Here is a 14,514-nt window from a genome sequence, read left to right as displayed (position 1 = left end):
CAGCAGCTGCCTTGGAGTGCATGTGTGTGGCAGAAGGGCTATCTGAAAAGATCCCCGGACCATATACCCTGAGTAATTGGGCTATCCTGGGGTGGGATTTTGCCCTAACTGTGTAGCTCTTGTTTATCAACCACAAAAATGTGCAGAACAGGCATTTCTCCAACTGTCTAACCACTGCCCAGTTTGCCAAGTAGACCCACACTCTGTTAATCCAATGTATTTTGACTTTTATAGATCAGATGTGGTTACACATTAAAAATTGACTTAAATTGGACTTGAACATATGCTTAAAATCAAACTCATGCTTTCCTGAATTGAGACCTTATGTATGGGCACCCAGTGTGGCCTTCCATAGCTACATGCTTAATGAGTGTAATGCAAAAATTCTGTACAAGAGCATGGTTCATATTAAACTGACCTGGGCATGTGCAGTGTGACTTTCAAGGGGTCATATCCCACCAGATCAAAACCAGTCTTTGCTAGAAAACTTGGAGGTGTATCTCCTCCATAAAGATGATAGTGGGGACAAATGTCACCTTCCTATTCCTAAACCTACTTTCTGCTAGAGCTATTCAAAAATGGTCAAAGGTTTTGTTTTGTTTTTGTTTAGAATGGAGAGTGTATTTTTGGTCATCCTATACTCAACAACAGCTGCAATTTCCCCTTCCCCCCACCAGTTTGCAGAAATTCTCACCTATGAGCAGTGTATAACCTATGGACAAGTTATACTGGGGAGGGAGCTTCGTACATAAATGAGGCTGATCATAAAAAAAAAAAAAAGGTTTACTTGTAGTTTCAGAGTACTGGATCCCCAAAAGACATCACTTCCATCAGCCACTTGCTGTAGAATCTTTAGATATGCAACCTTTTGAAATGGCATATGGAATTCCCGGTGTACGTACAGTAAAGTTTGTCTAAATAGAAACATCAGCTGAGATGTTCCAGGGCTTTGGAACATCTTAACTTTAATGGGAACTAAGTCACTTCTGAAAATGGCATCCTAAGAGAGTTAGCCCAGTTTTCAATGGGAGTTGAACCCTTTCGTTGTTTTATTAAAATCCTATCCCATATGTCCAAACGCATTACATGGTTCTGAAAATCTCAGCTGTCACTTTGAGTCTTAACAATTGCGTGAATTTGACATAGGATGAACAAATTTCCTGCTTAATTAGCAATTTCTGTTAAAAATTAAAACACAAGTTAACATTTTTAACAGCTCGAGAACATACACTGAAGCTGAACTGTCAGAATGCGAGAAGAAATGATGGAGTCACAGGAAGTACAGAGCTCATAGTCATATGTATGCAAAAGCCATCACGAGTATGGAATAACAAAGTCAATAGCTAAGTAGAAACACATTTGACACTTAATAAAAACCATTTATAGACAAAAGTTCACGCAAAGGAAAGAGGTGCATGGAAAACTTAATGAAGAGAATTGCAATTTAAAAAGGACAAAATACCATTTAAAACATGAGCAGTATTGGCAATTAACGTACAGTATTCATTATCAGTGTGCACACGTATTAACTAACAGTTTGCTTTTGACGTTTTCCCCACTTCGACTTCTTCCACTTTAAGCTGCCTTATTTTGTTGGCTCCAATTCTGTTTAAAAATACCAGGCATCATTCAAATACTTACTGATATTCTGATCCAAGAACAATAAATTATAAAAGAAATGTAATTGCAGTTTGTGTCGTTATACACATAACAAGAAGGCTTGCAATAACAAGGGTAACAAGAATACACTTAAATAGTTACAATGAAACTTTAGTTTACGTTCTACCCTCAAGATCAGGAAAAATGTGATCTAACTTGAAAGGGTGACTTTTGTACAGGCCTATATATTTAAATTGGTGAATAAAAAATGGAGGAATACAGATTAAACCATCTGAACTATAAAGTAACATTGTACTGTATTTTGTCCATGTTTAAAGCTCCCCAAATAATCAGCTGTTTGCTAATATTCTCAGAACTGTACTGACATGCTACTCCACACATCCATGCTGTATCACCTGTGACAGCATGAGCAATGGAACAAACCTGCTTCTGTGCGATATTCATTTTCTGTCAGAAGCTTGCTTACCCTGCCATCAACATTACACCATCAGGGTTTCACGATCTTATGCAGTTCAACATGTTTGCTGTATTTCTGACTTCCATCAGGAGCCTAAAACCTCATTACAAGTAACAGTCTGTTGCATTGTGTAGAGCGGGAGACTGAGGAAATCAATTGTGACGCTTATCCGATAGCTTGAAAAATTTGAAAATACATTGAGAATTATGTCAGCCTAAAGGGTAGCGGGAGAAGGAGAAATTTGAAGCTGATTTTTTAACTCTCATGCCTCTTAATAATGCACCAAGCATAAGAAAAATGCAGGCTTCTATGATGAACTTTGGGCAAAAAACAACTGAACTGAAAAAACGTTATTTCTGCCTGGGAGAATGGTGGGCTCATGGCAAAGTTAACAAGGGATGAAGCCACTCCCCGCAGCTGAGGCTGATAGGGGCTGTAAGTCGTTGCTCTCTGCTGGCTGTTTGCTGGCCTGCCGTATTTGAATTGAGTTGACAGTTTCACTCAATTTCCTAGGAGGCAAGTGAGCACATCACAAAAAAATTACACTCGCAGTTGGTGCTGGTTGACTCACTTGTTGGCAGGCTCAGCAAAGAGGCCAACGATTAAATGGACTTAGAGAACAAACAACTTTTCCTCCCTGGAGTTGTTCCCTCTGTGTCAAGGCTGGAGGTGGTTTGGGGAAGTTGGCACTGATCTCCATGCCATGTATTTTAAATGAAATTCATTTTTCATTGTTTGTACTTTTCCCAAGTAGTACATTTAATATTTAAAATTATCTGAAAAAATAGTACTTGATTGTTATAATATTCTGGTGCTCAATGTCTATACTTCCAGGGCAGACATGAAGTGCATATTTAGTTTCTTTCTTCTAAGAAATAATTGAAATTTGATGGTAGAGGACCTCTTGGGTTTCTAGCCCAGCTAGGGATGGGTATACTGTTCTGGATAAAGAAAGATTTAAAATGGACAACTTGAAATGAACCCATCTTAACCACTTTTAAAGATCAAAAATGCGTGTAATTCTTTCCTAACATTACTTATTTCTGTGTTTCTTGGTACTTCCTGATTCTGTCTGGGATAATACATGGAATTTCTGAAGTACTATGAGAGATACTTCTCTTGAAAGTTTCTGCCAAGTTTTGCAGGATCAAGAAGCTTGGGATTGTCTGGATAAAGTTCAGATGAGTATCCGAAGGCCAGTGATGCATCTCCCATTGACTTCAAAGCGTGCAACTAATGGGATGATCAGGCCCATTAGATAGTTGCCTTTCCAAAATGAATCCCTGAACCTTTTTGAGTAGAGCTGGACAGGAATTTTCCACTCATGTTTTTTCAACGGAAAATAGCTTCCAAAATCAAAACTTTCCACAAGAAAACTTCATTGGCTGTGAATTTTTTCAAACTTTTTATAGGAAAATAGAAACAAAATGTTTGTTTTTGGGTTGACACAAATCTAAACACTTTGGTTTGGGACACTTCAGCATTGAACTGCCTGAGCTGTGATAGTGTCTCATGGGAGTTGTGGTTTAGGTGTTTCATTTTCCCCCACTCTCTATGGGCTGGGTTCCCTGGCTATATTATTACTTCCATGATGCATTGTCTCCCCTCTGGCTGAATTGCCATTGTGCATCCTGGGAGATGTAGTCTGGGCAATGCACGTGGAAACTGGCATTGATGCACTGAAGTTGATATGGCTTACACCAGCTTCTGAATGCCGCTTTCATCTGCCTGTAGAGTATGCCAGAGGTCAGTTACATTACAGAAAACGGATTAGGAGGAAGATCCACAACATGGTATTTCCTGCTTTCCTATAGGGTATGTCTACACTGCATACTAAGCCCAAGGTTTGATACAGGTTTAAGCCCAAATCCCTCTTCTGTCCACACACCAATTAGTCTGACTTGGGTCAGCAAGCACTTGGGATCTGGGTCCTAGGAACCTGCGAAGGTGAGTGGGTGGGTCAGCGCCTGAGTCCTGCTGTGACTCTGATCCAAGCCCTGTCACTTTGCAGTGTGGATGCAGCTCAAGCCACAGACCCCAAGTCAGAAGGTTTGCATAGTGCAGCATAGATGTGTTAGCACAGCTGTAAGACCTGGCTCCAGCAATTGTAAACCCAGGTTTATAATGCAGTGTGGATGCTCAAGCATGGGTTTGGAAATACCGAGTCTACAAGTATCATTTTACACCAGCTGATGCTCTAGCCTCTTGTGGGTCCTGAAATATTCATACAAATATATATCTTTTTAAAAGTGTACTGGTGACTCCCACTCTCTAACTTAACAGTGACAAAGTTGAGGATTTTTTTCCAGTAGCATAAGTTTCCTGAAACTCATTCAAAATGTTAAGTGCCATTCATTTTCACTTTGAGAAAAAGAGCATTTTTGAGTGTCTGCACTTTCAAATCTTCACATTACAGTGAACGCTGGACTGTTTGTTCCTGATAAATACTGAGCAAACTCTTCTTTGTATGGCAATATGTTTTGAACACTTTCGACTTATAAAAATCCAAGCGTTTTGAAACTGCCAAAATGGGACACTTAAGTGTCCTGAAAGAAGTTCATTGGACAGTTTATGAAAAACCAGAAACCTCCAGGTAAAATAGAGGCATATGCTGACTTATATATTGATGACTAACAAGGAAACTCTTCAACGTACTTGTGACTGTGGACTGGGATGACTAACTTCTTCCACTGGAATATGTCAACACTTGTGCCTCTTTGTAGATCGAATTACACTGAATGGTTGAAGACATGGTCGGTGTGCATCCTTCTCCCATCCTGAAAAGCCAAGAATATGCTCTCCAAAAAAGAGCTTAATTTTTACAGATCCAGGCATCAGTGCAATGATCTGCTGGATCAATCATCTTCATGCTCTGAATAAGGATGCTCTTCTGAACTCGTGCTCAGTTACACTAGTTTGAATTTATTTATAGATCCATGGCTCTGGAAAGAGGCAAGATAGATCTCTTTGCTGCCGCGTTTGCTTAAGCAAGTGAATAGATCTCTACCAGCTATCCCCACAATAACTGTAGCTTAACTTTCCCTCTTCTCCCAAAATCAGAATCCTTCATGAATCCTACAAATGTGTATTATTTTTAATAGTTTATCTAGCAAGAATTAACCTTTGGCAAATGTCCAATATGTATAGCTTAATTTCTGAGTGGCTCAAGATATTAAAAATTTATTATAATGTATGCAGGCTTGTACTGAAGAGTTAAATGAGTTTAAGATACAGTATAATCCAAAGCACGTATTTACATAATTTGAGAAAAGGACAGGCTCTGTAATACTGCTGATGTTGCATGCCAGTGTAAAATAAGTTACTCATTTGCTGGGCTTCTATTCAGTGCTGAAATATTCTGACAAATTCCAGGATGGAACACCTGACACTTATAATGGGTACAATAAGAGGCATCAGACCTCTTTCTAGCATAACAAAAATCTTTAGAATGTGTTTAAGTGTTGTGGGTTTTTTAATTTACCCCTCAACACACACACATTTTAAGAGGAGACCCTTGTTTAATTAACCCACCACCCAAGATTCTGAAATTCCATTTACCAGGGTCTTCAGGAATGACAGCAACAGCTTGTTGGTGGATTGAACATACATCACTTTAAGCGATAGGCAAACTTTCAGCAGATGCAACACTATGACCTCAGCTTATTACACTAAGCTTTGTGTCCATCCTTACCTGCGGATTTAAACTAACAAAACCAGTTGACAGTTGTTTCTCCTGTCCACCAACACCCTCCAGATCATGTAGTATAAGTCTGTGTTTGCCTTGATTAAGCGCTATAGTCAGCTACAAGTAGCACTTCTCGTTTTGCCCTTGGGCCATTGTCCATGGTTGGCTCTGGATTCTGCAAGCTAACAGTGGCCTCCTGCCGTTCTGAGGATGGTGGTCCTGCAGATGCAGCAACAAATGTGAAGTTGTTGTCCTGTACCCTTGGTGTAGTGCGGCACACTCGGGTGGACTTTGAAGAAAACTTGTTGCTGGTGGTAGAAGATGTCGTCTTATCGCATTTCAGAAGTGCACAAAAGCACCTGTAAAACTAAGACACAAAACATAAACAATGAATGAGAATATTATTTACTCACACCATCCTATTCTGTGCAAAACATTTCACCCAATGGTACTCCCGGGCCCTCCTTTGGGTACAGCACTTAATTTCCTAGAACAATAATGCAAAACACATTGGGTGGGTGTGATTCAACTTGGTGGTTTTTCTTTCTTCTTCTTCTTCTTTTTTTTTTTTACAGTAGCCATCAGAGGCCCCAGCTGAGATCAGGACCCTATTATGCTAGGGATTGTACAAAACCATTTATTGCCTTGAACAGTTTACAATCTAGGGCACCCATCCCAGCATGTAGGTGGACTGCTGTGCCTTTACAAAACCCCTAGACACCATGGGTTCTGCACAAGTGCAACCGTCGGTTGTGTGCAAGATGTTGTAGGATCAACTAAGCCATGATGCAGTAGTGAGTATAAGCAATACGAAGGATCAGAAGAGGGTGGATAAGGGAAGCAAGTAAAGAAAATGCTTAACGTAGGCCATCTATGTGCACAGCTAGATTGTTCGGAGTATCCTCTCTTCCAGAGCTCTGTAGTGTTCTAGGCTCTTAGTTATTTATAGAAAGATAGAGTCCTTACTCAAAGAGCTTCCAATTTAGTTTCAGAAGTAATGTAACAGGAGGGTGAGAAACATGGCAGAAGGCAAGGGAGGAACAAAGATAAGACCAAGATCATGCCATGACTTTGATAGGGAATTTGCACATAATGGGTTTCTATTAAATATAACTGATATTTTGCATGGTTCACTATTTTCTTGTTGACAAACAGCAGAAGTGATTTACAAGGAGGAGTTTAAATAAGGAGAGGGAAGTGGCTTGGCCAACATAGAATCATAGAAATGAAGGGCTGCAAGGGGCCTTGAGGTCATCAGGTCATACATGCTCCACACATATGCAGGGGAGGATGTGGAAAGGGGCATCAAAACTGGAGTTGCTGCAGTTGAGGGGTTGAAGTACGGAAGGAGATTATTACAACTCATTCCTTTGCTGACTATACAGACTATTCCATTGTTTTACCTCACAAAGACCTTTACATTACAATGTCCCGTTGTCCCATTAAGGTTTTGTTAGTTGTAAAAGCCTTCATTTTTTTTTTCAGAAATGCTCATCATCTATTTAATTACAAGTCTGAGGAAGAGCGATCATGTTGAGTGAGACAGTCCACTCCAGTAGGCTTGTGCAGTGTAATAATCTAAAGGCATGTAGGAATGTCTGTACTGTCTATCTGCCTATTACAACCTAATTCATTTCATCCACTCCTGACTAAAGAGCTGTATTCCTCAGATGGGAGAACTCATGGCTACTAGCTTAGTAGGCTTTATTATAATGACTGTGTAATCATAAGCAAAATGCATTAATTCAACCATGGTCTAAAAGGCTGCCAGAATCTGCTAATGATATTGGCAAATCAATCGTACTAGCCTGTGGCTGGTTTATTGAAAATATGGTGGGGCTTCAGTTAACTGAACATCAGAGCAAGATTGTCTGTCTAACTGAATCTATTGGGGGAATAAAAAGGAAATTAGGTAGGTTGCTGGAGTTAAGCCTTCCAGACAGACTTTTTGTTAATCAAGCATCTGTTATGGAATGGATTTTTCAGATGTTCGGCAAAAAATGGAGTGCATGGGATATTAGAATGTGTCTATGAAGTGAGAGCTGAGGCAGTTTGTACCAATTAATTAAACAAACAATTACTCAAAACATAGCACCAGATTGTTGGAAAATGATCATTTTAATGGGATTTTTTAAAGTCTGTAGTTCTCTATGAAATTCTGGTTTTCATTTAAAAAAAAATCAGTTTCAACCAACAGGAAAATTTTGTTGGAGAATTTTCATTTGGTCAAAAGAGCCATTTTTCATCAGAGTGTTTTCATGCTGCATTACAGAGGTCAGCTCCAAATGCTGGCCTTCTCCGCAGTTTCTATAGTAATCCCTACTAATAGCACTCCAAAGTCTGCTCCCTATAAACTAGAGATGAGTGAATTCTGAAATAGTAAATTACCCTTACGTGCACTGAAAAACTCTCAGTTGCTTCACTGTGGAATATTTCCTGTTGTTGTCTTCTTCTCCTCCCCCGACAAGGTGGAATGGTGTATTGCAACTGTCACAGGGTGATTGGCCCATTTAAGAGAGTTGATCCAGCTCACCTGTGGCTAATTAGCTGCCTGAAAGAAGGTACCTGGTGTCTGAAAACCTAAACTGTGTTAGGACAAGGAGGAAGAAGAGGCAGGAAGCTGGAGGTGAGAGTTCTCTGGAGCAAGCTGTATGAGCTTCTCTTGATTTCACCTAAGAGAGTACAAGTTGGAAGTTTCTTGGAGGGGAAGAAGATCTGGCCCAGAGGAAGAATTGGGCAGAGTTGATAGTTCAGGACTGACCGGAGCTGGGGAACTCCACCAACTGGAAGTCTTATGAGGCATCCCTTAGGTAAAGGGGAATATCTGTTTCAGCCAGGGGCAGAGGATGATTCTGGAGGAGCTTAGTAGGGGTGAAGGAGGCCTGGGGAACAGAACACTGCAGGAGCCCTGAGGTCAGAGTTGCCATGGAAGAGTTGTAAGAAATTTGGAGACTGGTCAGTGGGGGTGCAGGAGTCATGGAAAGGGATTGTTGTTTCAGGTAACTAGATGATTTGGAGGCGTGTGTGTGTTAGGACAGGCACAGGGACAACAGACTTGGTGAACTGCTGCCTCTTTAACTTTAGGGTTTGTGAACTGTTTCAGTTTGAGGGTCCTGGGAGTTGAGGCACACATTAATAAACGATGTGCCAAAACAGAGGTCCTGTTAGACTGTGAGAAGAACTGCTTTCCTTTCCTGGGTGGGTGAGATGGCTGTTGGTCTTGTCTGTGAGGAAAGGAGGGGCAACTCAGTTGTCCCTTGGGACTGAAGAAGGGGAAACTGAGGCTGGATGCACATGTTGCACCAGGTCAGCCATTTGAGGGTGTCTTGGTGGGGATGGACCCTGTGACAGAAATAACTGTCATCTCTAGATTTTTCACAATTAACCTCTCCACTCTGGTTTTTAAGACTTGTAACTTATTCAGATTAAATTATGTATTTTCAGCTGTTATGACTACAGGTCATCCACCTTGAAGTTAGTGCAAGAATCTGTGGTGAATAAAGGGAATAACTGAAGAGTTTAAGGATGTTAGAGAAGCTAAATGACTTCTTTGTATTAGTCTCCACTGCAGAGGATAATGGGGAGATGCTTTCTTTTTTCAGATAGTAGATGAAGCACTGTCGGAGATTAAGGTGTCAAAAGAGGAGGTGGTGAAACAAATTGATGAATAAAGAACAACAAGTCACCAGGACCAGTATATAGTGGGACAATTCCTTCTACTTTTTTAGAGGTATTACTGGTTCCTGCAGCATTCCCCATCAAGTATAGGGAGTATGGTTCTTGTCTTCTACTTGTACTGTAAGCCCTATAGGATAGGGACCACATTTTGTTCTGTTTGTACAGTGCCTAGTACTAAGGAGTCATGGATGAGGACTCCCAGGTGCTATGGGGATACAAATAAAAAACCTTCTAAAACTGGACTGAATCTCTTCGTATTTCCACTGTACATCTAAGAGTTCCAAAGTAATTTTAAGAATGAAATGGCTGAGCATCTAAGAGAATGTACAATCCATCATTTAAAAATCAACTACTGTACCAGAACACTGGTAAGGAGAAAATGCCATAGTTATGCGTTTTGAAACTCTTAGAAGTGATTCTAGAAATTACAGAGCAGTAAGTCTACCTCAGTATCGGATAACTTGATTGAAATGATCACATAGAGATTATTTTTTTTCCCTTAAGTAAAAGACAATCATGCCTTCTAACCTACTATACTTTTTTATCTATGATTTTGTTGTCATATTTAAAGGAGAACCAATGAATATAATTAATGAGGGAGATTCTTCCAAGCAATTTAGGCCCCAAACTTTCATTGAAAGTCAATGGAAATTGGGTGCTTAGCTGCCTTCAGTGGCCTTTGAAAATCTCCTGCTATAAGTCCCCGACGGGGCTCTTCAAGAAACGAAGTAGTCATGGGGTGAGAAGTAAAATACTGTAATGGATTAGAAATTAGCTCAGAGAAATCAGAGTAGAAATAAATGGTCAACTTTCAGCAGGACTAAAGTTAATAGTAGGGTGCCACAAAGGCTCTGCACTTGTACCAGCATTATTTAATCCGAAAAGGGGGATGAATAACGAGGTGGCAAAACTTGCAGAAGATGCAGTCACTTCTTACTGCAGCTAGAGCTGGCCTTGAGAAACTTCAGGGGGAGTTGTCAAAGCTGGGTGAGTGGGTATTATGCTAGTGCTGAACAAGTCATCTCTGACAAATGCACATAGAATGGAATTCTTTGAACTACTCATGCACACTGCTGGATTCTAAATAATTATGACCACTGCGGGGAGAAGGGGTGGAGGCATGGCTGTCACTGTGGACAGGTCAATGACAGCCTGTTCAATGCAGATGATAAATTGAGTTGTGGGTGTGTAGGTCATGGGACAGAACTTAGTACTGAAAATATTTAATGCCATTCTTGGAACTGATGGCATACCCTCATTGGGAATAATTTATACAGTTCAGGACATTCTCTTAAAGTTACAACAGAACTAGAAAGGGTTCAGAGACATTAAATGGCCTTAAAAAGCAACACAATTTAAAAGAGGTAAATTGTATTATTCTAGGCATTGACCAGTGGAGCTTAGTGCCTCAAACTGCTATTGAGGCTCAGAGTTTAGCAGGGTTCAGAAAAGGATTAGAGACTTATGTTTTTATAATCCACATCTCCAGTTAGATTGGATGGGATAATGGGGTTTAAGAGAGGAAACCCTCATGCTTCAGAGCATGAGCCAATCACTAACTGATGGGGTGGGTTGGAAGAAACTTTCCTTATGGGCAAGTTATTCCATAGTTGTCCATGTTGGGGGTTTCTTGGATCTTCTCCTGAAGCAGCTGGTTCTGGCCACTGTCAGAGACAGGACATGGGACTAGATGAACAGGTGTTCTGGCATTGCCATTCCTACCATGTGTTCCTATGTAACCATCACACTTCGTGAATCTGAGTGTCCCTGAAAAGCTACCCCTGGTGGATTTCTCTTGAATAAGGATGGTATTTTCAATCTAAGATTTTTGTCAATGCCAGGAACACTCCAATTCCTTTTCTGCAGAAAAGACCAGTTACATCAGAGTGACACCTCTGCAGCCTTTTATCTTTTAATTTCTCAAAGAATAATGGAAAGTAGATGACAACAGGGCAAGATGACAGCTTGGTGAATAGTGAAATACTATCTTTGTACATTCTACTGAATTCCTAATCAAGTGGATTTGAATAAGCTTGCAGCCCCTCTGTCTTTCTGGAAAGAGGCATATAAGCTACACTTATATTTGTACAACTGTTTAAGGGAAGCTTCTCTTTAACAGGTGTATACAAGGGGCAGTTTAGGGCATGTCAGCACACTCTTCAGAAACCGGTCCATGCACATACAGGTGTGCAAAATTAAGATCCGTGACTAGGGGAAAGAAATTAGACTAATAAATACAGCTTCATGGAAATGTCCAAGGCCATTCTTATTCCTGTAGAGGGGCAGATGTGCAAAAACCCTGGCTAGAAGTGAGTCCCAGGATCTGAGCCAAGCTCAAACCAAGGCCCTGCTTAGGATCCCAGCTGCTCAAGTCACAGAAGAGCAGTGTCTCTGCTTTCTTTAATAACTAACAAACCCAGGCCTGTAAGTATGCAAAAATAGGCTCAAAAATGTGACCCAAATCTAAGGCTTTGTAGGCAAAAGCATCAACCCCCTAGTACAGGCAGTTTAGCTTATTCCAGTTCAGCAAAAAAAGCTATAGTGTCATGAAGTGCCTTATACGGGTACAACTGCATCCTCACTGTGGCTTTGACTGGCATAGCTCTGTTGTCAGAAAATAACACCCCTTACTGACATAGTTATGCTAGTGAAACTTAAGTGTAAATGTAAGGTTTTTCCCTACAATCTTGGCAAAAGCTCTGGGAAGGAAGCAAATTTCACAAGACAGGCAATATGTAGCTACACTTTTCATAATTAGGACTAGCTGGAGCCCTGACAAATAGTCGATTCAGTGACTCAGACAAGGATCTACTTCCCCTTGACAGTTGCCCACACCACATGCAATTTACTGTGTGGTGAGGTGAGAAAACGAATTCTAAATCTTTGCCATGATAGTCATGGCAAAGGGAACTGAATCCTCCATTGTAGTGTGTTGGTCTTGCAGGAATTGTGACAGAGCGTAATAACTGAAGCCACTTAGAAAACGTTTGTTTTATAGTGTCCTAAATTGTCTCCCATTGTTTATTACCTAATTATTACAAATACATGAAATGTAGATCGCTCTAATCTCCAGAGGCAAAAGGGAGGCTCACTAATGTTGTTGAATAATATGCGGTCGTTAAATGCTCCTTTGAAGAGTTTTCACAACACAAGCACTTCAAGGTCATTACCAAAATGTATTTTTGAATACAGTGTGGCTGCTTGGGCTCAACCCACTTAAGGTGAAGGACTAGGCCAGTCTCTTCTCACTCTCAGGAAAAAGTACAATTAATCCTCAAACAGGGAACTAGGTTTCATTGTATACAATGAAACCTAACACTAAACAACTCCTTTCTGTGCCCTGCTTTCCCATTCCCCCAGAGAATGGCACACAATCAGCAGAAAGAGACTTGTGTTTGAAGTTGAGCCCAATCCTGCTCCCTTTTATGACTGGGTGTTTGGCCATTGATTTAGATAGAAGCAGGATCAGAAAGACACTTTCAAAAGACATCTTAACTGCTGTACTGTTTATAAGTGTAACTGTTTCCATAGGGAAAAATCATAGAATCATAGAATATCAGGGTTGGAAGGGACCTCAGGAGGTCATCTAGTCCAACCCCCTGCTCAAAGCAGGACCAATCCCCAATTAAATCATCCCAGCCAGGGCTTTGTCAAGCCTGACCTTAAAAACTTCTAAGGAAGGAGATTCTACCACCTCCCTAGGTAACACATTCCAGTGTTTCACCACCCTCCTAGTGAAGAAGTTTTTCCTAATATCCAACCTAAACCTCCCCCACTGCAACTTGAGACCATTACTCCTTGTCCTGTCCTCTTCTACCACTGAGAATAGTCTAGAACCATCCTCTCTGGAACCACCTCTCAGGTAGTTGAAAGCAGCTATCAAATCCCCCCTCATTCTTCTCTTCTGCAGACTAAACAATCCCAGTTCCCTCAGCCTCTCCTCATAAGTCATGTGTTCCAGACCCCTAATCATTTTTGTTGCCCTTCGCTGGACTCTCTCCAATTTATCCACATCCTTCTTGTAGTGTGGGGCCCAAAACTGGACACAGTACTCCAGATGAGGCCTCACCAATGTCGAATAGAGGGGAACGATCACATCCCTCGATCTGCTGGCAATGCCCCTACTTATACATCCCAAAATGCCATTGGCCTTCTTGGCAACAAGGGCACACTGCTGACACATATCCAGATTCTCGTCCACTGTCACCCCTAGGTCCTTTTCCGCAGAACTGCTGCCTAGCCATTCGGTCCCTAGTCTGTAGCTGTGCATTGGGTTCTTCCGTCCTAAGTGCAGGACCCTGCACTTATCCTTAGTGAACCTCATCAGATTTCTTTTCGCCCAATCCTCCAATTTGTCTAGGTCCCTCTGTATCCTATCCCTGCCCTCCGGCGTATCAACCGTTCCTCCCAGTTTAGTATCATCCGCAAATTTGCTGAGAGTGCAATCCACACCATCCTCCAGATCATTTATGAAGATATTGAACAAAACCGGCCCCAGGACCGACCCCTGGGGCACTCCACTTGACATGGAGCCATTGATCACTACCCGTTGAGCCCAACAATCTAGCCAACTTTCTACCCACCTTATAGTGCATTCATCCAGCCCGTACTTCTTTAACTTGCTGACAAGAATACTGTGGGAGACCATGTCAAAAGCTTTGCTAAAGTCAAGAAACAATACATCCACTGCTTTCCCTTCATCCACAGAACCAGTAATCTCATCATAGAAGGCGATTAGATTAGTCAGGCATGACCTTCCCTTGGTGAATCCATGCTGACTGTTCCTGATCACTTTCCTCTCATGTAAGTACTTCAGGAAAAAAAAAAGCCCTAATTTAATTTGCAAATGAGCATTCCAGAGTGCAACTCAGGTGCACCTTTTGCACTTACAAACCAGAAACCTTTACATCTATTGTCATTGCACTTGTGGATCTTTTAAAATCTGGTACACACTTGAAATTAAGGGTATATTTATAAATAGTTTATAAGAGGTTAATAAATGATCAGTAGAAGCTGTAATGAATGGTTAACCCTGAGCTGGTGTAAACTGGAATAGCTTCATGGGTATCAATGG

At 41.0% G+C, this 14,514-nt stretch overlaps 1 protein-coding gene across 1 annotated transcript in view; it reads right to left on the bottom strand.

The window, feature by feature from the left end:
* Positions 1-5,718: 5,718 nt before the first annotated feature.
* Positions 5,719-14,514, bottom strand: part of LOC311526847 (pinopsin-like) — a gene marked incomplete at its 5' end in the record, with an annotated part of 154,065 nt that continues 145,269 nt past the window's right edge. Inside the window, one exon of the mRNA XM_084640320.1 lies at positions 5,719-6,129. Coding sequence (XP_084496446.1) covers positions 5,863-6,129 — 267 coding nt within the window. The 3' untranslated portion in view covers positions 5,719-5,862. The remainder of the gene's footprint in view (positions 6,130-14,514) is intronic.

Source organism: Lepidochelys olivacea (genome assembly GCF_965140295.1).
Source record: "Lepidochelys olivacea isolate rLepOli2 genome assembly, chromosome: 9".
Classification (NCBI taxonomy): domain Eukaryota; kingdom Metazoa; phylum Chordata; order Testudines; family Cheloniidae; genus Lepidochelys; species Lepidochelys olivacea.
The sequence above is the reverse complement of the archived record's forward strand: the minus strand, read 5'-3'. Positions and strand labels throughout refer to the sequence as shown.